Source organism: Miniopterus natalensis, chromosome 6 (genome assembly GCF_054644295.1).
Source record: "Miniopterus natalensis isolate mMinNat1 chromosome 6, mMinNat1.hap1, whole genome shotgun sequence".
In the NCBI taxonomy this organism is placed as follows: Eukaryota; Metazoa; Chordata; class Mammalia; order Chiroptera; family Miniopteridae; genus Miniopterus; species Miniopterus natalensis.
Window position 1 is genome coordinate 37,861,492 of NC_142086.1, and position 20,863 is coordinate 37,882,354.

General features: G+C 39.2%; 1 protein-coding gene and 1 pseudogene across 1 annotated transcript in view; one reads left to right on the plus strand and one right to left on the minus strand.

Annotated features, from left to right (window-relative positions):
* CCDC191 (coiled-coil domain containing 191) overlaps window positions 1-20,863 on the minus strand; it is a 62,086-nt gene that overhangs the window by 2,399 nt on the left and 38,824 nt on the right. The window contains exons 10-16 of the mRNA XM_016200235.2: window positions 19,715-20,172; window positions 18,821-18,936; window positions 16,865-16,947; window positions 16,017-16,118; window positions 5,438-5,581; window positions 926-1,078; window positions 18-163 (exon numbers count right to left, since the gene is read on the minus strand). Of these exons, the coding sequence (XP_016055721.2) occupies window positions 18-163; window positions 926-1,078; window positions 5,438-5,581; window positions 16,017-16,118; window positions 16,865-16,947; window positions 18,821-18,936; window positions 19,715-20,172 (1,202 nt within the window). The remainder of the gene's footprint in view (window positions 1-17; window positions 164-925; window positions 1,079-5,437; window positions 5,582-16,016; window positions 16,119-16,864; window positions 16,948-18,820; window positions 18,937-19,714; window positions 20,173-20,863) is intronic.
* On the plus strand, window positions 8,696-9,458 carry LOC148092888 (ATP synthase peripheral stalk subunit b, mitochondrial pseudogene; annotated as a pseudogene).

Consider the following 20,863-nt stretch of genomic DNA (forward strand, 5'->3'; position numbering starts at 1 on the left):
AGAGATCAAAGCCTCACCTGTCATTATGCTCCACTGCAGTCCTGTGCTTGCTCTGAGAATCGATCTGGGCCTCCCTGACCATGTTAAACCAGGCCCTGAAAATCTTCCTTTGAAGAAAATGTATACACAGTTTTTGTACTTCTTCCTCCAGGTCAGTCTGGTACTGGGGATGAGGAAAGGAACAGAAATAAGTCCAATAATGTCACAAAGAATCAGAGAGCAAGTCAACAGTACAAAAGAGAATTGAAACACACATAAGACAAAGGAGCAAAGGACACTGGAGGCATAAAGAGAAAACAGGGCAGCCAGGAAAATAGCCTCTGTACCGTATTAAGGAAATAACAGTGGAACCGGAGGGATAGAAACAGTTACAAGATTGAGGGGGTAGGTTTCTAATAAAATCCCTTGAGCAATTATGGGATAAGAAACGAGTATAAAATCAAAAGCTGAGCCCCAGCCGGTTTGGCTTAGGGGTTAGAGCAGACTGAAGGGTCCTGGGTTCAACTCCAGCCAAGGGCATGCACCTCAGTTGCAGACTCTATCCCCAGCCCCGGTTGGGGTGTGTTTGGGAGGCAACCGATTGATGTCTCTCACATCCATGTTTCTCTCTCTCGCCCTTTAACTCTCTGAAAAGCAGTGGACAAAATATCCTCGGGAGAGGATTAAAAACCACACACACAAAACCACCTATTACAATGAGACATTATAATTTATAGAGGTGAACACTGTGAACAGAAACATGCTTAACATTTATACTAACAAAAAGCTGACTTGATATTTTCACATTCAGTTCAAAGCAATGAATTAGACTGACTCTTTTGTTCTTGAAAAACCATGATGACTGGACATTCTGGATTGCACCTAATTTTCTTACTCAGGATTGAGTAGAGACACGTATTTAAAGCTCCCTTCCCTGTGGCCTTACCCGCAGCCAGCTCCGGATGACTCTCCTAAGCAATGCCTGGGAATAACATTGATCAGCCTGGGCCGTCTTCCTAGCCAGGCTCTCCTGACTACACTGGAACCAGGTCAGCATGCACTTCCTCTGTAGGGCCAAAGAGTGATGTTCTTCGGCCACCTGGACCATTTTTAAATAAGAAGAGGAAATTATTTCTTATATCTTAAATCATTTAAGCAAACACACATTCCCTTGGCAAATGATGCTGCAAACCACATGGTGGCAGTTCCTAGAGAGAATAACCTCAAGGACATTCAGCCTACATCTCCAAAGCTTTGACTACTGACTCTCTTATATGGGGTTTTATATTCATCTCACGCATAGCCTTTCAGTCCTGACTCCCTGAAGACCAGTGACTGGCTGGCTATCAGGAAAATGGAATAAACAGCCTCCAAGCCATTACTTCACTTGCACTGAGTTCTGAAGTGGGTGGCTGGCAACATTCTCAGTTTGTTCTGCTGGAGCTCAGACAGCAACTCCATAACAAACCCTCTTTTTGTATGTACTTAACCACTGTCTAATTGAGGAAATGCCAGCCCTTTCAATTAGTTTTGTAGAATGAGCTGTGCCCAGCACTGAAATTTAGACATTATCAATAAACCACAAAACCATCTGATAGAAAAATGACGTGATGAAGAACTTAATGTCTTACCAACTTAAAAGGCTCAAGCATCATTCTATCAAAATAAACATACAACTCAGAGTTACAGACTTTAAAAAGGAAGTGTCATACTTTTTCAAGAGCTAGGAGGAAAAAACCCTTCCCTCTCTGTCCTCTCCAACTTCACATTTTCCTAAGCCTTGTCTAGGCACCCAGCACTGTGAATGTGACTGACCCAAGCGAATCTCTTGGCAGTCATACTGCTTGGTCAAAATGGCCATCACAGGAGGTCTCTGTGGCACCTGAGACCTCCCAGTCCGGCAGCCAAAAGGCTAGGGCAGCCAAGTTGCTTAGCCTCCTCCCCTCCCTTCTCTTCATTCTCTGGGAAAACAGAGAACCAGAAGGAAAAAGATTCTCAGACGGTTCCTTAAAATTCAGAAAATGGTTGTTGGAATAAATGGAATACAGCATGAGAAGGAAAAAATTCTGAGATGTTCTAAATTAAATTACAGAGGCTGGAAAGTGAGAGCAAGAGAACTGCTAGCCTGTTAATGACTGCTCACATTCCCTCTATGGCCTGTAGGAACTTCGGGTTAACTTCAGGTGGCTATTTCCACAGGTTATTTCACAGGCACCATCTAACTCCAGGAGCCTCAGCTTGTTTGCACATGGGCTTTCCAGACTGTTGCCCACAGCCAATCCACAGGAGCGAGCATTCTTCATGTCGGTCACGCTTTACTTTCTCCCACCCCTTTGCCTATAGCTAGTGACAACTCTTTCAGACTACCACTTTCTTCCCCGTCTCCGCACTTGATGTCCAAAAATGCTTGCAAAACTCTGGGACTGTGGACACTGTCTTTTCTACCCAGACATGTTCCTGGTGATTTAGAGTCTATGTCCCAAGACCTGTCTTCTTTTGGCTAGTATTTTGGACCAATAAATCCTTACTTAAAAAGAGAGTTCAGTCATGGAAGTTAATTTTGTTTGTTTAACAAGCACATGTGAGTTTGAGGGAATATGCTAAATACCTTTCTAAAGAAAGTTTATAAACAAAGCAGGAATTGTGTAACTGGACGCTGCTTCTTTCTTAATTTTTTCTATTCCTTCCTAGAAGCCAACTCTGATGGGTGAAGAAGCTATCCTATCCTCTTACTGCCCTCCATAACTTTTCATTTTACTTTTTATTTTTTTACATTCAATTGGTGCTTGGCACCTACATGCACCTCTGATTCTTACACAGCACAACAGCATGCCCGAACTGGGCAGGAGTTTAGGAGGAGATGGTGCTGAGCTCCACTCTAGCTTTGTAACCAATGCACTGTGTGACGTGGAGCCGGTCAGTTCTCTTCTCTAGTGCTCAGTTCCCTATCTACAAAGTGAATGAGATGGATAGGATTATGAATGTTCTCAAATTCTATTATCTTGCTGTGACAGGCTGAAGAGTGGCCCCTCTGGGATGGCCTTGCCCTGATCCCTGGAACCTGTAAATAAGTGACCTTACATGGTAAAAGGGATTTTGCAAATGTGATTAAAATGAAGGATCTTAAAATGGGGAGATTATTCTGGACTGTATGGGAGAGTCCTAAATGTAATCACAAGGGGCCTCATAAGAGGGAGACAGGAGGATCAGGAAGAGATTAGAGTGATTTGAGGAAGAGGCTCTGAGAAATGGAACACAGGTGGCTGTTAGAAGCTAAAAAAGGCAAGGAAACAGATCCTTGGAACTTCCAGAAGGAACTTGCCCTGCTCACAGTTTGACATCAGCCTAGTAAATCTGATTTTGGACTTCTGATCTCCAGAATTTTAGGATAATAAATTTGTGTTGTTTTAAGCCACTAATGTAGTAATTTGTTATAATAGCAGTAGGAAACAAATACACTTGCGTCAACTAGAGAAGTGATTCTCAAAATATGGTGTTCAGACCACTTACATCAAAATCCCCTGTGCTACTTTTTAAAAATGCACATTCCTTGATACCTGGCCCCCTTCTCCACCCCCTGCCCCAGCCAACAACCCAGACTTACTGAAAATACTTGAAGGTGGGACCAGGAATGTGCATTTTTAAAAGTCTTCTACATGGTTTTATGAACAAGAAATTTTGGAAATGCTGTTTTCAAATATGTGATTCCTGTATTTTAATTGGGTTTCTCTATATTTAAAGCCTATAATTGTTATTTTGAGCTCAAACTCCTGTTCCTATTTTTACATTCTTTTGAATAAATTTTTAAAAATTTAATTTGATTATTCACTCATAGATTCTGTTTCCAAATTTCATACCTTTCTTGATTTTACTCAATCAAAAACAAGGACCAAAAAAGAAGAGCTAATCCTGTCTGACTTTCCTGTGTGTATTAACAATGAAGAAATAGATAAAAGCCAGATAAAACTAGGAGCACTAAACTGGATAGCAAACTATCTGATATGACCAATCTTTATGGTAATATAAGAAGCAAAATGCAATTCAAATTTTAGGTTTCATTTCCAGATTCATTCACTGAGAAGAGTGAGGAGTCGGTCTGCCCATCTCATTTCTAGGAAAAAGCCAAAGCCACATAGCAATGGGGGGTGGGGGGGTGGGGGGGCACAGATGGTCCAGGCCTCCAAACAGGATGGATCCTCCCACCCTCAGGCCTGACTACTACAAATGGGCACTCGCAGCTGTTCTGGAATGCTGTACTCGATAGTTCCAGAACCACTGGTAAGGAGACTGAGTACAAAAGGAGTCAGGTACAGAGGAAAGATAGTGGGAAGGGCATGTAGGGAAGATAAAAAGGACAAGAAAGTGTGAAATTAGGAAGAGAACAAAGAGAGTGAAGGGTGACTAGACAGGCTGGGCAGGATAAAAAGCAGCCTATGTCAGGTCACGCTCACAGGTCACATTCACCTGCAGCATTACTCAATTCAGTGTATGATATGAAGGATTACTGTTCATCTTTAATCCTGTTTTTCACAACCAAAAAGACTAGTCTTATTTTTCAGTATTAACCTGGCCAAATGTATAAACAAGAGTGGTCACACTGGCACACATTACTGGGCTTATTATTAACTAGAATTCTAAAGGTAACACTTAATGCATTTTGAGCTTCATGATCCTTTAGTTGAATGATCTATACACTAGATAAATTTGAACTTCAATGGTACTTGATTTCATATATCTTTGTGTGGCAGAGTGGACTGCTATTCCTTATAACAGGATTACATACCAATATTCTTTGCGTATGATTTCGTAGTGCCTCCCAATGGAGTAGATGAGCCTCTTTCACCCTTTAATGACTTCTAGTTTAGCCCTATGACTTGCTTTGGCCAAAAGAATGTTAGTAAACATGATATAAGCAGAGGTTTCATATGGGTTTACATAACAGGGTTTGGCCTTTGTACCTCAGACATTTGCCAGGTGAAAATCACGGCCTGAATAACTGCTGGAGCCAGAAAGAGAGGCTGTGGAAAGGTCTGACCCCAATCCACAACTGGTCCACAGACATGTGAGTGAGAAATAAATGCTTGAATTATATATATGCCACTGATATTTGGGGGCTGTTTGTTATGCAGCTTTACTGCAGGAGAAATCTTACTAACAGACCTTATGGTAATTATTTTTCTCTTTATTAAACACTGTTAATAGTGAGAGAGGCCTCTTTGTCTTACCTTGGAGGTCTATAATAACAATTTACTCTAGCTTATTTCAACCTGTTCATTTACAGAAATCTTTCTCTATCTTGGAAGACCAAATCTAAACTCTTATCCAAAGCAAATATCTATTCATTCATTTATCTATCTGGCTTTTAAATCACCAAACACCACCCAAAACTTAATTTGGTGTTTATCCTATTTGAAAAGTCCATTTTCTAATTTTGAGGGGTAAGAGTGTGACACTATACCTGGATGTTTTGCTTGCTTTGCATTCTCAATCTCTTCCAAGGCTCTAGGCCTTTTTTCCTTAGCAACACCCTTTCATAATGATCTTTGGCTATTGCTTCCAGCTGCTGGTTCCTCTTAATTCTCTTCTGCTTCTCTAGTTCTTTCTGAAAAATATAAAGAAATAAAAATGCTGAGGAGGGATGAAGATGGCAACATAGGAGGCTCCTAAATTTCCTTCTTCCTTCAGATACACTGAATACACAGCAACACACAGAGCAATTCTCTTTGGAAGAAATCCATAAACTAGTTGAGTTTCTGGAATACGTTGAAATGGGTAGAAAAGGCTGAGACACATTCTCTCCATAAACTCATTGCTGGCACAGCACCATACAATAGGGAGGGAACTTCCAACTCCCAGCTTCTCCCTCAGAAGCAAAGGGTTTGGACTGCACATCTAGAACCCCAATTTTTAAAAACTATGTTTTCATTGACTTCAGAGAGAGAAAGAGAGAGAGAGAGACATTGATGGGCTGCCTCCTGCACCCTGACCGGAAATCAAACCCACAACCTGGACATGTGCCTTGACTGAAATCGAACCACCAACCCTTAAATGCATGGGGCAATGCTCAACCAACTGAGTTACACTGGCCAGAGCTATAACCCCAATTTTTGGAACCTCAATCCAAGGGATGGGCTCCCCAAAACACCTAGCTCTGAAAAACAATGGAACTCATGTCCATGAGACGTACAAAACTATAGCAAAACTTGATGGATGACATCTCACTGTGGCTATTCTCCTACAGTTCAGCCCTGAGGGAGCAGGCAAAAATGCCCATCTCCTAATCCTTCCCTGAAAGGGGTTTGACTGCATATTTTACAAGCTGCTGCTTGAGGGTCTGGCTTCTAATTTAGCACGCATATAGGGCTGGCTATGATCTTCCCCTGAGCCTGAGGGAGCAGTGGGCACTTACGCCACCTTCCTTCTTCAGTTTTCTCCAACAATAAAATCAGGTTGCCAGCATCTCTAGAAGAAGTTTGTATACACATCTGGCACCCCAATTTTTGCGACTGCCATCTGAGAGACGGACCCCTGGATCACCTGGCTCTGATAGTCAATGGAGTGTACATTCACAGACCCACAGGACTACAGCAAATACAGAAGCAATTTTTAAACGAGTATAAGAGCACCACTCTCCTTCCCTCTCCCCTAAGACTACAAGTGGATTTTTCAGTAGAAAACCTGAACACCAAAGGGAGTGGAGTGATACATTCAAAGTGCTGGAAAAAAACCAACACTGCCAACCAGGAATGCTCTACCCAGCAAAGGTGTACTTCAGAATTGAAGGATAGAGTTTCCCAGACAAACAAAAGCTGAAAGAGTTCATCACCATTAGACCAGCCTTATAAGAGATGCTAAAGGGATTTCTTCAAGTTGAAACAAAAGGATGCTAATTAGTAACATGAAAATATAAAACTCTTGGTAAAGGCAAATATATAGTTAAATTCAAAACACTCTAATATTGTAAATGGTAATGAGCGAATCACTTATAACTCTATCACTTATAACACTTATGACAAAGTGTTAAAAATAACTATAACTATAATAATTTGTTAGTAGATTAGCAATATAAAAAGATGTATATTACGACATCAAATACATAAACTGGAGAGGCAGGAATGTAAAAATAGAGCTTTTGTATGCATTCAAAGTTATCAGTTTAAAATAGACTGTCATAGCTACAAGACATTTTATGTAAGCCTCATGGTAATCACAAAATATAAACCTATAGCAGATACCCACAAAAAAAGAGAGAAAGGAATCAAAGTATAACCACTAAATGAATAATCAAATCAAAGGAAGAAAGGGAAGAACAAAGAACTACAAAACAGCAAGAAAACAGTTAACAAAATGATACCTATCAATAATTACTTAAATGTAAATTTTCCAATCAAAAACATAGAATGGCTGAATGTTTAAAAAACAAGACCCAACTGTATGCTGCCTATGAGAGCATACTTCAGCTTTAAGGACACACACAGACTGAAACTGAAGGGATGGAAAAAGATATTCCATGCAAATGGAAACTAAGAGAGAGAGGGGTAGCTATACTTATATCTGACAAAACAGACATTAAGCCAAAAACTTAACAAGAGACAAAGAAGGTTATTATACCATGATAAAGGGGTCAACTCATCAAGAGGCTATTACAATTGTAAATATTTATGCACTCAACATAGAGCACCTAAATATAGAAAGCAAATACCGAGATACTGAATGGAGAAATAGACAACAATACATTAACAGCAGGGAACTTCGATAACACACTTTAACCAACAGATAGATTATCCAGACAGAAAAATCAATAGGAAACATTGGACTTAAACTACATGTTAAACCAGATGAACCTAACAGACATATACAGAACATTACAGCAGAATACACATTTTCTCAAGTGCACATGAAACATTCTCCAGGATAGATCATATATTAGGCCACAAAACAAGGCATGATCAATTTAAGAAGATTAAAATCATATCAAGCATCTTTTCTGACCAATCTCCCAAGTTGATTTCATTCATTTCTACAGCATCAAAAGCATTGACATGTTTTTGACTCCCAGAGTCCTTACTGCAATTTTGATGCCCAGGCTTATATATTTACCTGCCTGTCTGACATATTTATCTGGATGTCTAATAGGCATCTCACATTTAACATGCCCCTAAGTGGATCTTGCAGAGGCCTCCTCAGCATCCAGCAGCTCAAATATCCTCCTCAGAGAGGCCTTTCCCATCTTGCTTCCCCCATTATACCTTTCCCTCCCTACTTCTTCAGCTGTTATGTGCTACCTGTTTCCCCCAGCTAGCACGTATGTTTTTGAGGGCAGAGCTCTTGTTTGTTTTCTCTACTGCTCTATTTTAATACCTAGAACAATGCCTAGCACATAGTAGATGCTCTAAAGATACTTGTTAAATGAACAAACATGCTTGTTAAGCAATTATGTAAGACTTCAAATCTTACCTGGTCTTCTCTGATAAATTTATCTTTTCAACCACAAACTTCATTAACTGTCTATCAATCAAAAGCATATTTATACAGCCATAAAAGTCATTGCCTGATAAGTATTACTAGAATGTAAGCTTTTAACAAAAATGAGCAATGAGATGTTAAGAGTTTAGATTTTTATTAAAAGGTCATTGTGTGAGACCTGTGAGTGGCCATGTTACTGCTGCACCTGACACTAAAGGACACTAAGTCACCACTTGGACCATCACTGACCATGCTGTCCCAGGTGGCACTTCCTGCCATCACTACAGTGGATCCCTCTCTGAAGAATGAAGAACATCTAGGTCAGGGGAATTGCAGGTAACAAGGATCTTTCAGAGAAAATAGCCAAGTCTTGATCCTGAACCACTTTTTCATGACTATGGAGGAGGAAGACAAATAAGTCATGAGCTTTTTCCTGAGAAATTCTTCCAGTTCCTTTATTCTAAAACTGCTATCATAGTACTTATTTTGTGTTTTCTATCCAAAGAAATATACCTGAGTGCCTTAGAGACCTTCTCTACCCTATCAACAGTAGGGTTGCTTATCTGTGTAATTAGAAAATATGGTACCATTGTTGAACAATTTGCTGATAAACTTGAGCAAAAAAGTGTCCAACTAAAGGTGAAGTAGGCTTCCATCAAACACATCCAGGATGCGACTGAGAAGTCACAGCAGGCACCGGTTCAGAAATGTCATTATCTTTTTGATGTCCAGAGGAATAACACTGCCATGGCCTTGGAAGTTGTTTACTGTGAATGGCTCTATAAAGTATACAAGGAGGTAAAGAATCACCTGTGCAGAATATGACATGTCAAAGGAATAAGATCAGATACGATAAACTGGGTGGAGAAACACACTGTGTAGAGCATCTATGCCAGAAGCAAAAGGAGACAAATGCTAAGTGCATTTTAGATCTAAAGCTACTCTCAAAGAAAGCTCAAACACAGCCAGTCTGTAAATGCATCATCTCAGCTGAAACAGCTACAAATAGTTGATTTATTAAATAGAAACTAGTCTATGTGACATCTTTTTGTCTATTGCTGGGGACTGAAACTACATTTTACCTTTCCTAAAATAGAAAGATTTTGGTTTGGTATAGTGAGAGAAATAAAATAACCCCTATTGGTCAATAATTCATTTCTCATCCTTCTTGCTCTACCTAAGCTATAATCTTCCAGCAAGAGAATGCTGGACAGAGAGCAAATTAGTGACCTTTTATGAACCAATCAGAGAATTTAAGCCATTGCAAATCTGGAGAGACAGGCACCTTTAGGAAGACACAGGACTCAAGCCTTTGCTTATCTGAGGGAGAAACCACCATATACCATATGAGCCAGTAAGACGATTAAACTAGAAATTTTGGTGAATTGCTGTAGGCCAAGGATAGGCCAGCATGAGGAAGGTGAATCTCCTGGGGGTCACAGTTATAGGGAGGTTCCTCCCTTTTTGCAGGCCTTTGTTCTAGGAACTCCACCAGGCTCTCAAAGAGAGGATCAAGGAGAGCCCAGATAAGTTCCCACCATAGTGGCTGACACACAGAAAAATCAACCACTGCAAAATCTACCCAGACCATTTTCACTTAGGAAACAAAAGACTTCATCTGCAAGTGGCACCACCTGAGGGCACTAGTGGGATACCACTGCAGCTGGGGGAATGGGACTCTGTCTAGACCACAACCCCTACCTCATCAAAGTGGAGGAGGAACCTCATAACAGGAAGGGCTTTCAGGTCAGAGACTGTACAGTGGATACTTAAAGAAGGTAATAGAAGGGTAGGGAAAAGCTCTAGTCCTAAAGTAGGAGCAGAAATTCTCCTGAATGCCCAATATTGTGCACTCCAAAGAGTGAGACTTACTCAGAACATTAGAGAATGCTACCCTTATCTACACACCCTACCAGCATGCTAACAAACCTTCAGTAATACAATGGAGTACAGCTGAAAGAGCTGCTAAGAGATAGCTTGTCTCTGGGGAATAGTACGAAGAGAAGACCAAAAGAGGATACAAAACAAAGTCACTAGAGGAAACTGAAGTCTTCGGTGCCCATAGTAACAACAAACCTCAACAATGGTAATCAATTAACACACTTCAAACATAGCCCAACTCCTGGCTAGATTAACATACATCTCCACACTAAAGGCCTGTTTATCTCAGTTTCTATTGTATTGTACATGTTCGGTTTGTAAGTATATAAATATTTTGGTATGTTAAATATATATATATATATATATATACACACAACATACCAAAAGACAAAAAATAAAGCCAGAAAAGACAAAGCAATCATCACAAGAAGACTCAGATATGACAGAGATGTTGGAAATATCAGAAAGTTTTAAATAATTTATGATAACAATAAAGGCTCTAATGGAAAAGGTAGTCATCATTCAAGATCAGATAGGTAATTTTAGCAGAGACATGGAAACATATAATAGTGAAATGAAAACACCAGAAGTTAAAAACAGGGTAACAGAAATGAAGAGAGAAATGAACCAGATAACCTGAAGTTAGGGCAATAAAATTATACAAACTGAAAGGCAAAGAGGAAAAAGACCAAAAAACACAACAGAGCATCCAAGAGCAGAGTGACAATACCAAGCAATGTAACACAAGCATAATTGGAATCTCAGGAGGAGAAGAAAAGGAATGGGGTAGGTGAAATATTTGAAGAAACAATGAGTAAAGATATTTTAAAATAACTGACCACATATCTAAGAAACTTAGAGACCACCAAGTAGGGAAAAACAAACCAACCACACCTAGACATATCATATTCAAACTGCTGAAAGCCAAAGACAGAAAAATTCTTCAAGACAGCGGGGGGAAGGAACACTTGACCCACCTTGCCTATTGTTATGGAGTGAATGTTTGTGTTCCACCCAGATTGATATATTGAAGCCCAACACCCCCAGTGTGGTTGTATTTGACCATGGGGCCTCTAAGGAAGTCATTAAGGTAAAATGAGGTCCTAATATCACAAAAGAAAGTAATTAAGGTAAAATTAGGGCCCAATACCACAGAATACCCACTCTGTGGTATTCTGTTATGTCAGCCTGAACAAACTGACACCTGCAAAGATCAAAGCTAAAAATTAAAGCAAAATTCTTGGTTTTCTTGTCAGAAACCAGGCAAGCAAGAAGACAATGAAATAACATCTTTAAAGTGTTGAAAGAAAAAACTGTCAACCCAGAATTCTATATCCAGCAAAAACACTCTTTAAAAATGAAGGAGAAATAAAGATGCTCTCAGCTGAACAAAAACAAAAGGGAATTCACTACCAACAGACTTACCCTACAAGAAATGTTAAAGGAAGTTCTTCAGGCAGAAGAAAGATGATATAGATTAAAATCTTAGATCTACACAAAGAAATAGAGAGCATCAGAAATGGAAGAAATGAAGAAATAAATGTAATCTTTGGCTTATTTTTAATTAACTAAAATATAACTATTTAAAGCAATAAAACTAACAAGGCATTGTGTGTATATATGTAAAATACATAAAATATATGACAATAATGGTGAGAGACTGCAAGGCAAGGATGTCTTCTCTCACTACTCTTACTCAACCTTGCACTGCAATACCTAGCTAGTGCAATATGGCAAGAAAAATAAAAGTCATACAGATTGGATGGGGGAAATAAAACTGTCTTTATTAGCAGACAACATGGTTGCCTATGTAGAAATTCCAAAGAATACATGAAAACCTCCTAGAAATAATAATTGAGGTTTAGCAAGGTTGCAGGATACAGGATCAACATAGACAAATAAATTGTGTTTCTACATACTAGTAATGAATAAATACAATCTGAAATTTAAAAAAGACATCATTTACAATAGTACCACAAAAAGAAGTATTTAGGTATAAATCTAACAAAATATGTATAAGATCTGTGGAAAGCTATAAAAACACTCATGAAATAAATCAAAGATCTAAGTAAATGGACATGTTCATAAAGATTCAATGTTGTTAAGATATCTATTCTTCCAATTTGATCTATAATTCAATATGATCACAAACAAAATTTTAGCAAGAGTATTTGTACATATTAACAAGATTAGTCTAAAATTTATATAGACTGGCAAAAGAACTAGAATAGCCAAAACACTGAAAAAGAATAAAGTGGGAGCTCTAGCCGGTTCTGTTCAGTAGTTAGAGCCTGTGGACTGAAGGGTCCTGGGTTCGATTCCAGCCAAGGGCAGGTACCTTGGTTGCAGGCTCCATCCCCAGTCCTGGTCGGGGGGGGGGGGGGTGTGGGAGGCAACCAATTTATGTGTCTCTCTCATATCGATGTTTTTCTCTCTCTCTCTTTGTCTCTTTCTCTCTCTCCATTCCACTCTCTCTGAAAAGCAATGGAAAAAATATCCTTGGGTGAGAATTTAACAAAAAAGAAAGAAAGAAAAGAATAAAATGGGAGAATTCACATTTTCTACAGTCAAGATTTATTGTAAAGCTACAGTAATCAAAGATAATGTGGTACTATTGAAGGCATATACATAAAGATCAATAGAACAGAACAGAGAGCCTAGAAATAGACCCACACAAATACAGTCAACTGATTTTTGACAAAGGTATAAAGGTAATTCGAAACAACTTAATCTTAGGAACCGCTAAAATTACATGGAACATATGTTGGGAAATGCTACTTTAGAATGCCTCATGTCCTTTTTAAGGGAGGTAACTGGGCTGTTTCTAGAGATTTCTTAGGCTGACTTAGCAAAGGATGAATTACAGTGAATGCTTTTTGCTCCATGGACAAGATGACACATTCTGTGGACATTGTCAGCCTCTTTCCCCAGCCACTCCTACCATTACCCAATGGGCTCATAAACAAAGTGGCTATGGTGGCAGGAATGAAAGTTATACAAGGGCTCAGCAACGCAGACTTCCATTCACCAAGAGTGACTGGCTGTGGCCACTCAGCCAGCAGCAGAGACAAACATAGAGTCTCCAAAATGGCATCATTTTCTGGGTTGACCAGCCAGCTATCAGATGGGACGTTGATTATATTAGACTGTTTCCATCATAGAAGGGGCAGAGTTTTGTTCTTACTTGAATAGACACTTACTCTGGATATGGATTTGCCTTTCCTCTACACAATGCTTCTGCCCAAACTATTATCCATGGACTTGCATGGTCTCATCTGTGGACTTACAGGGCACTTATCCACCACCATGGTATTCCACGCAGCATGGCTTCTGATCACGGTACTCACTTTACAACAAAAGAAGTGTGGTAATGGGCCTATACCCGTGGACCTTATGTCTCCTACCACTCTGAAGCAGCTGGTCTGAGAGAATGGTGGCATGGTCTTTTGAAAACTCAGCTGCAGTGCCAGCTAGGTGGCAATACCTTGCACTTCTGGGGTAAGGTTCTCCAGAGGGCTGTATATGCTCTGAAGCAGTATTCAGTATATGGTACTGTTTCCCCCATAGCCAGGATTCACAGGCTCCAGGAATCAAGAGGTGGAAGTGGGAGTGGCACTACTCACGATTACCTCTAGTGACCCACTAGCAAAATTTGTTTCCTTTTCCCACGACTTATATTCTGTTAGTCTAGAGGTCTTGGTTCCAAATGGGGGAATGCTTCTATTAGGAGATACAATAATGATTCCACTGAACTAAAAGTTAAGAATGCTACTCAGTTATTTGGGGCTCCTTATGACTCTAAATCAACTGGCAAAGAAGGAAGTGATGGCTGGGGTGAATAATTCTGACTACTAAGAGAAACTAGACTGCTACTCCACAGTGGAGGTAAGGAAGTTTTCTGGAATACAGAAGATCTATATCTTAGAATTATATTACCATGTCCTGTGATTAAGGTCAAAGGAAAACTACAACAACCCAATCCATACTGGATTCCTCATGGCCCAGACCTTTCAGGAATGAAGGTCTGGGTCACCTCACCAGGTAAAAAACTGTGACTAGCAGAGGTGCTTACTGAAGGCAAAAGGAAAAGTGGGTAGTGGAAGAAGGTAGTTATAAATACTAGCTACACCCACTTGACTGGTTACATAAATGAAGACTGTAATTGCGATGAGTATTCTTTTATTTTGCTATGAATATATTTATGTGTATATATATCTTTTTTTCCCTTTCTTATTCTCTTATTATGTAACATAAGATGTATTGGCTTTGTATCACAGTATTTAAGTATTATTCATTTTACATTATAGTATTTAAGATATGAGGTATCAAGGAAAAGAGTGAACATCACTCAAAGACTTTACCTTGTCTCCTGGGGCAGAGGTTAGGGCATTTCTGATTGTATGCAGGATAGCTGTATCATGTTAGGCAGAATTGTGATATTGTAATTGTCTTTATTTGAAGATTAGGTTGGTTTAAGATGAGGATGGCTACCCAAGTTGACAATGGGGTAAACTTGGGATGGTTAATTTTATGTTTCAACTTGCCTGTGCCACAGGGTACCCAGATTTAACATTATTTCTGGGTGTGTCTGTGAGGGTGTTTCTGGATGATATTAGTATTTGAATCCATGGACTCAGTAAAGCAGATTGACCTCCCACATGTGTGTGGACATCATCCAATCCTTTAAAAGAGCCTGAATAGACAATAAGGCAGAAGGAGGAATTTGTCCCTTTTTGCTTCTTGCCTGCTTGCTTGAGCTGGGACACTGGTCTTCTCCTGCCCTTGAACTGGGATTTATACCATCAGCAACCCTCCACCCCCGCCCCAAATTTTAGGACTTCAAACTTGGACTGGGATTATATCACTGGCTTTCCTGGGTCTCCAGCTTCTGGATGGCAGATTGTGGGACATCTCAGCTTCCATAATCATGTGAGCCAATTCCTTATAATAAATTCCTTCATATATATCTTATTGGTTCTCTTTCTCTGGAGAACTCTACTGCAATTTCCAATTCAAATCTCTTTTCTATGAAAATGCCTCTAATTTCACCCAGATCTTCATGGATCTTGCCTTGCATGACTCTCTTGATCTCTTTTGGTCTGGGAGGTACAAAGGAGCATCTCTGACAGGTATGTATTTTAAGGCCTTATCTTTCCAACTAGAATTAATGACCTTGATAATAAGAGTTTTATCTATTATTTCTTCTGTGTGTATTTTCTTCCATTTGTTCATCTGTTTGTTCATTTATTCACCATTCAACACATTTGCTGAGTTCCTACTATATGCTCAGTAGACTGCCAGCCAATACAATAGTGAGCAACATCAGACTGCTCCCTCTATTCTAGGGAGATTACAGGATAGTTGGAGATACAGAAATGAATAAAACAATCACAGAACAGATGCATAATTAAAACCCTGATAATGCTTTGAAGAAAATATACTTACAGAGTCACCTAATCTAACCTTGAGTGGAAAGGAGGGTAGGGCAAGGCAGGAAAGGCTAATTCGGAAGAAGTCATATTGAACTAAGATCTAAAGAATGAGTGGGTTTTCTCTAAATAGAGAAAACAGGTGGAGGTGAGAAAAGTGTTCTACACAGAAGTTCTGGGGAGGGGAAAGTGCACAGGGCCACAGCATTGCACACAATAGGCTTCAAGAGACAGGCAACTGACCACACAGACACTACTGACCATTTTCTTCAGTCTCTTCTCTTCTCGTTTTTTCTCAAGTTGAGCCTCCTTTTCTTCTGCCTCCCTCTTCTGACGTTCCTCCTCTTGAGCCTTTAACTGGGCCTGATCAAGATTAGAATGTATAAAAATCAGAACCCTCAATTTGTATGGAAATATAATCTTTTAAGTTAAGGTGGAGGAAAGTATCTACCAAAGTGTCCACCCTGACTGTGGAAGAAGCTTGCACTTCGTGATAAAAGGAGAAAACCCAACTAACAGTTGGCCAGTTGTGTAACTTGAAAGTTTCTCCAAAGAATCCTCTTCTCCTTGGGAAAATGAGACTAAGCATGAATAAGACCATTAACTTTTTATCATAAAGTGATTACTTTCTAGTTCTTAATTTCATCTTTCAAATATGAAGTCCAAACTATATATACTATGGGATAATTTTTTTTTCCATTTCATCAAAAACCCTTCAAAACTGTTAGTACTACCTATTTTTACTTAGTAGGCACAAAATTTACTCGATAGTCTAGGTCAAAACTTCAAAAGATAAGAACCATCCACCTGTGCAAACCTGTCAGGCTGGACATCTACCTGTAACACATTAGCCTTGGTTACGTGTAAATCTTCCAGTTTGCTAGTTCCCATCAACTTCTGTAACATTTCCTGCTGTCTAATAATGTTGACATTTTTCCCCCTTTATTTTCCTAAGACTGTTACAGAGTTCAGGCCAGTAGGCCAAAAGCCATTTCCAAAGTTGGTATAACTCTATTATCTCAATAGGCTTAACAAGCTAGGTTTAAATTTTTAATAAAGACCTATACAAATCCATTTTTGTGCCTCAGTTTGCATTCTTGATTTATTACCAATTTCTCCTCTTCTTGTTTTTGCTTCTTCTCTGCCAAGATCCGCCTACGTTCCGCTCGCTGAGCTGCTCTCTCTTCCATGGCTAGAAAATAGTAGGAGTTCCAATATCAAAAATATAAGGAACACTGAAAAACAAATGTCTCTATTTTACAGTAAAATTTGGTGTTATTAAGGTTTTCTTTTAAGTTCATAATCTCAGAAATATATGTATAAACTTTCTTTAAAATATAGATAAATTGTAGCTGTGTATGTATATCCCCTATGGATTAAGGGCCCATAATCTCATCCTCAGCAATGATGAAAAATTTGCAGATTATGTTTTTATTTATATTTCTATTAGAATAACTGTTTACTGGCTTAAATAAGATAATGCGTCTTGACGCTTTTAGTATATGAAACCCAGGAACCAGAATTTTAATTTTATAATTCCTTTAATGAATGTAGAAAACTTTAATTATATCTAACAAATACTTTGAGAATAGAATTACTCCCATTGAGTCTACTAATTTTTCCTAAGTCACCATACATATGTCGGTATATGTAACACCACCACCACAAACTAAAGTTTAGGGTCACGATGAATACATTTTAATTTAGTTTTAAGGCCTGGATATCCAGATGGGCAGGAAATGGAACTGTACTAAGCATTTGGAGAACTGGCATCTGAGTGAATTTGAGTGTCAGACTCCTGTTCTTGACAGTCTATTAAATATCAATCCAAAAGAAGCAAATGTGCAAGATGGTCTGATAATATGACTGTCATTAGTCAGGACTTTCATAGGAAGAGGAGCATGGGTGGGAGGAGTACCAAATTCTGCTCACTCAAGCCAGCCAATGGTTACTTTCAGTTCCTTGTGCCATGTTGTAGAGGAAGAAAATTTAAGTTCATGTTTTAAGAATTAATAAACAACAAACTCACCAGGCTATGTCTCACAGATATTAAGTGTCTGCTTTGTTGGAAAAAGAATAGTGGGGGTGCCACAGATAAGGAGGCAGAAACAGACTAGAGAATTAAAGAGAGAACCCTGAGAAGCAGAGCCTCTGGTAATATGCCCTTTCCCATCTCTTCTGGAGCTAGTCATTAAAGACAACTTGAAAAGTAGCCTGGGGTGTTAAAATATGCTAACTCCTTGATCAAATAAAAAAAATAATCACACCAAATGGCATTTTTTGATCATCCTCAGTGGATAAAGATGGCATAAACTGCTGTCCTGGTATAGTCAACAAAAGACTGCTAATTAATAGGAACTTTGGGCACAGTGTCCTTCAGATGACATCAGTTCTTGTTAGGGCAACAATCTTGCCACAGGTGAAACACAATCTAATTTACAAAACACAATCTAATTGTCAAAGTGCCTAACACCACATAAAGTAAAAACAATCAGCAGATTTATTAGGTGGGTTCTAAGGAATGTTCCTCTTCCAACAGTATTGTTTGGTGTAAATACCGGTTCTATGTTATCAAAAATCATATTAAATTAAAATGTGTGGTTTATAGATTTCATTACTAAAAATGATTCATCAAGGCACAACTCATTATAAAATAATATGCTAACTTAAGTTGCTATAAATTAATGAATATTTTAATGTTAACAAAGTACAATGATAGGTGATCTTTATCAATGTTTATTCTTAGCAGCTACTTTGAGTTTTCTCATTTGTGTATTTGTCCCATTTTTTTAATCACAATACAAACCTCAAATTACAGGAAAATTATACACCTCTCAGAAATTTTTCTTTTTTGTATTGGCTGCAAAGACCAAAAGTGTGGCAGAAAAGGCAGGAAAATGTTGTGGAGCTCTCTGGTGTGTTCCACTTTTCACATGTCCACCCACCTTAGACTGACCAGATTCTGCTAAGCCTCAAAACCCTAGAGTAGCCCAAATTCAGTCCCAGCACACTCTACTACACAAGGGAAGATAACCACCATGAAGGACAAACCAAGACAGCCCTGCCTTTAAGTATGGGATGGGGTGCCATCAGCTTCTTTGGGTTCCTTCTGGGTCCAGAAAGATCATTTCGGGAGTCGCTTTTACTACCTTCAGTAGTCCCAGGGGAAGCAACAGGGGAACTGGAAAAGAAAAAAAACCAATTCAGACCAATAACCAGCTTCATTCAAAGCCCTTGCACCTAAGGAACTCAAAGAATTTTAAAAACTTTAATCCTTTTTCTCTGAGATAACCACACATTATTACACCCTTTAGATAAATTGGTGTAATAAGGCATGGAAAGGCTGAGTGATTGGGCTGAGTCTATAGTGTGAGTCAGGCACTCTGACTCTCACCCTGGTGCTTCAAATCAATAGGTGTCATTTATTTCTTATCCTACCATTTGTCACACAGATAGAGTATGTCTCAAACATGTCTGAAAACATCTTAAATGGCTTTTAAGAAATTTGGACTCTTATTCCAGGCCCAAAAATGTTTACTTTTATACAAAACAACTATAAATTTAGGCTAGGTAATTGGCCAGCCCCAGAGGCTGCTCCATTTGGACCTGGTATTGTCTGACCTGGCTTCTCAGCACTAAATATAATCAGAAACCCATAAATCAAGCTAACATATTTTTCTCTTTTACTGGTATAATAACAGAGCTCCTAGACAACGATAGCTGCAATACAAATGTAACTGTGTAAGTGGATCTTTCTAGGCAGCCACTTGCCTTAAAGACCTATTTGTATGTTTCATGTACCAATCACAATGCATGGGCCTCTTTGGTCTGAGAGTGCACAACAAAAGCAAAGCAGAGATCACGGGCTGGAAGCTAGGCAAAGTTCAGGAGCCTGTCTGCCACAAAGTGAAAAATTCCAAATGATGAGTCCAAAGAGTGTTCTGATACAATGGACATACTTTGAAAGCACCTGGTAGGTTCTTTTTGGCTCTTCTTCTCTGGGGTTTGAAAGTGGCAAGTTCTGTGTGTCAGTGACAGATGCATTGCGCTCTGCTGTCCACCGGGCCTTCTCCAGCCTCTGGCTTTCCTTCAGCTCCAGAATTGTTTTGTGCTGTTCTTGAAGTTTCCTCTTTTGCTTCTCAATCAGCTGTTGCTGGAAGACATGGCGGTTGTGGAAATGACCCATGCAAGTGGGTTTTGCTTTCTGGCTGGTGGTTCTGAGCTTCTCACTGCTGTCAGGCTGTTGGGAGGACTCAACATCCAAGGTCTTGTGCAGCTTATTGTCAGATGTGTTCAGAGGAACATTCTGGAGGGGAACTTGCAAGATGCTCTCTGATGGTCTTCCTAGGTGGGAGCTAGGCATATAACCATTGCTCCCTGAGGGAGGCTTTTCCCACAAAAGGGGAACGGCAGTCACCTGAGAGAGAAGGAAAAGGTAATATAGCTCATCTATTTAAAGGACTGTGCTGATGAAATCCAACTTCATCTAGTCAGCATTGTTCTGCTCAATGGTACAACCGCCCTGCACCCCAGCCAGAGTTGCCCTGTGCTCCTTGCCTGGCCATCTTACAGGCCACCAGCCTTAGCTCTGAGAGCCACTCTTAGAATGAGCACTGCTGCTGGCAAGGAAAACAGGGTGTGGGTGTGGGGGGACAGTGGCTACATCTGTACAAACCATTGACATGGGCCACAGCATTTTGTAGTCAGAGAAATGTGCTCTTATAAATTTCTAATTTGGATAGTTCATTTGTGAATTAGGCAAGATTACTCCAGATATATATTATAGGAATTTTCATTTACATGAATTAAATCTGAATTTTGCAAAAAATTAAAAATTTTGTGGCAAAGGATATATTCTTTCTCAAGAATGTTTGAAAACTAAGAATACCTTTACAAATCAATAACAGGTCTTTATAATAGCTCTTTAATAATAATAGCTCTTTAATAAAAGTTCTTTTAATGCCTCTCTTGCCACTGGTAAATTAATCACAGGGTATTTATTTATTTTAAGATTAAGGACTGGATTAAAGTTTAGAGTCTCTAGTTATTCCCAAACAATCTATTTGTGGGAAATATTGGCAAACCCAGTATAATCAGATAAATCTCTG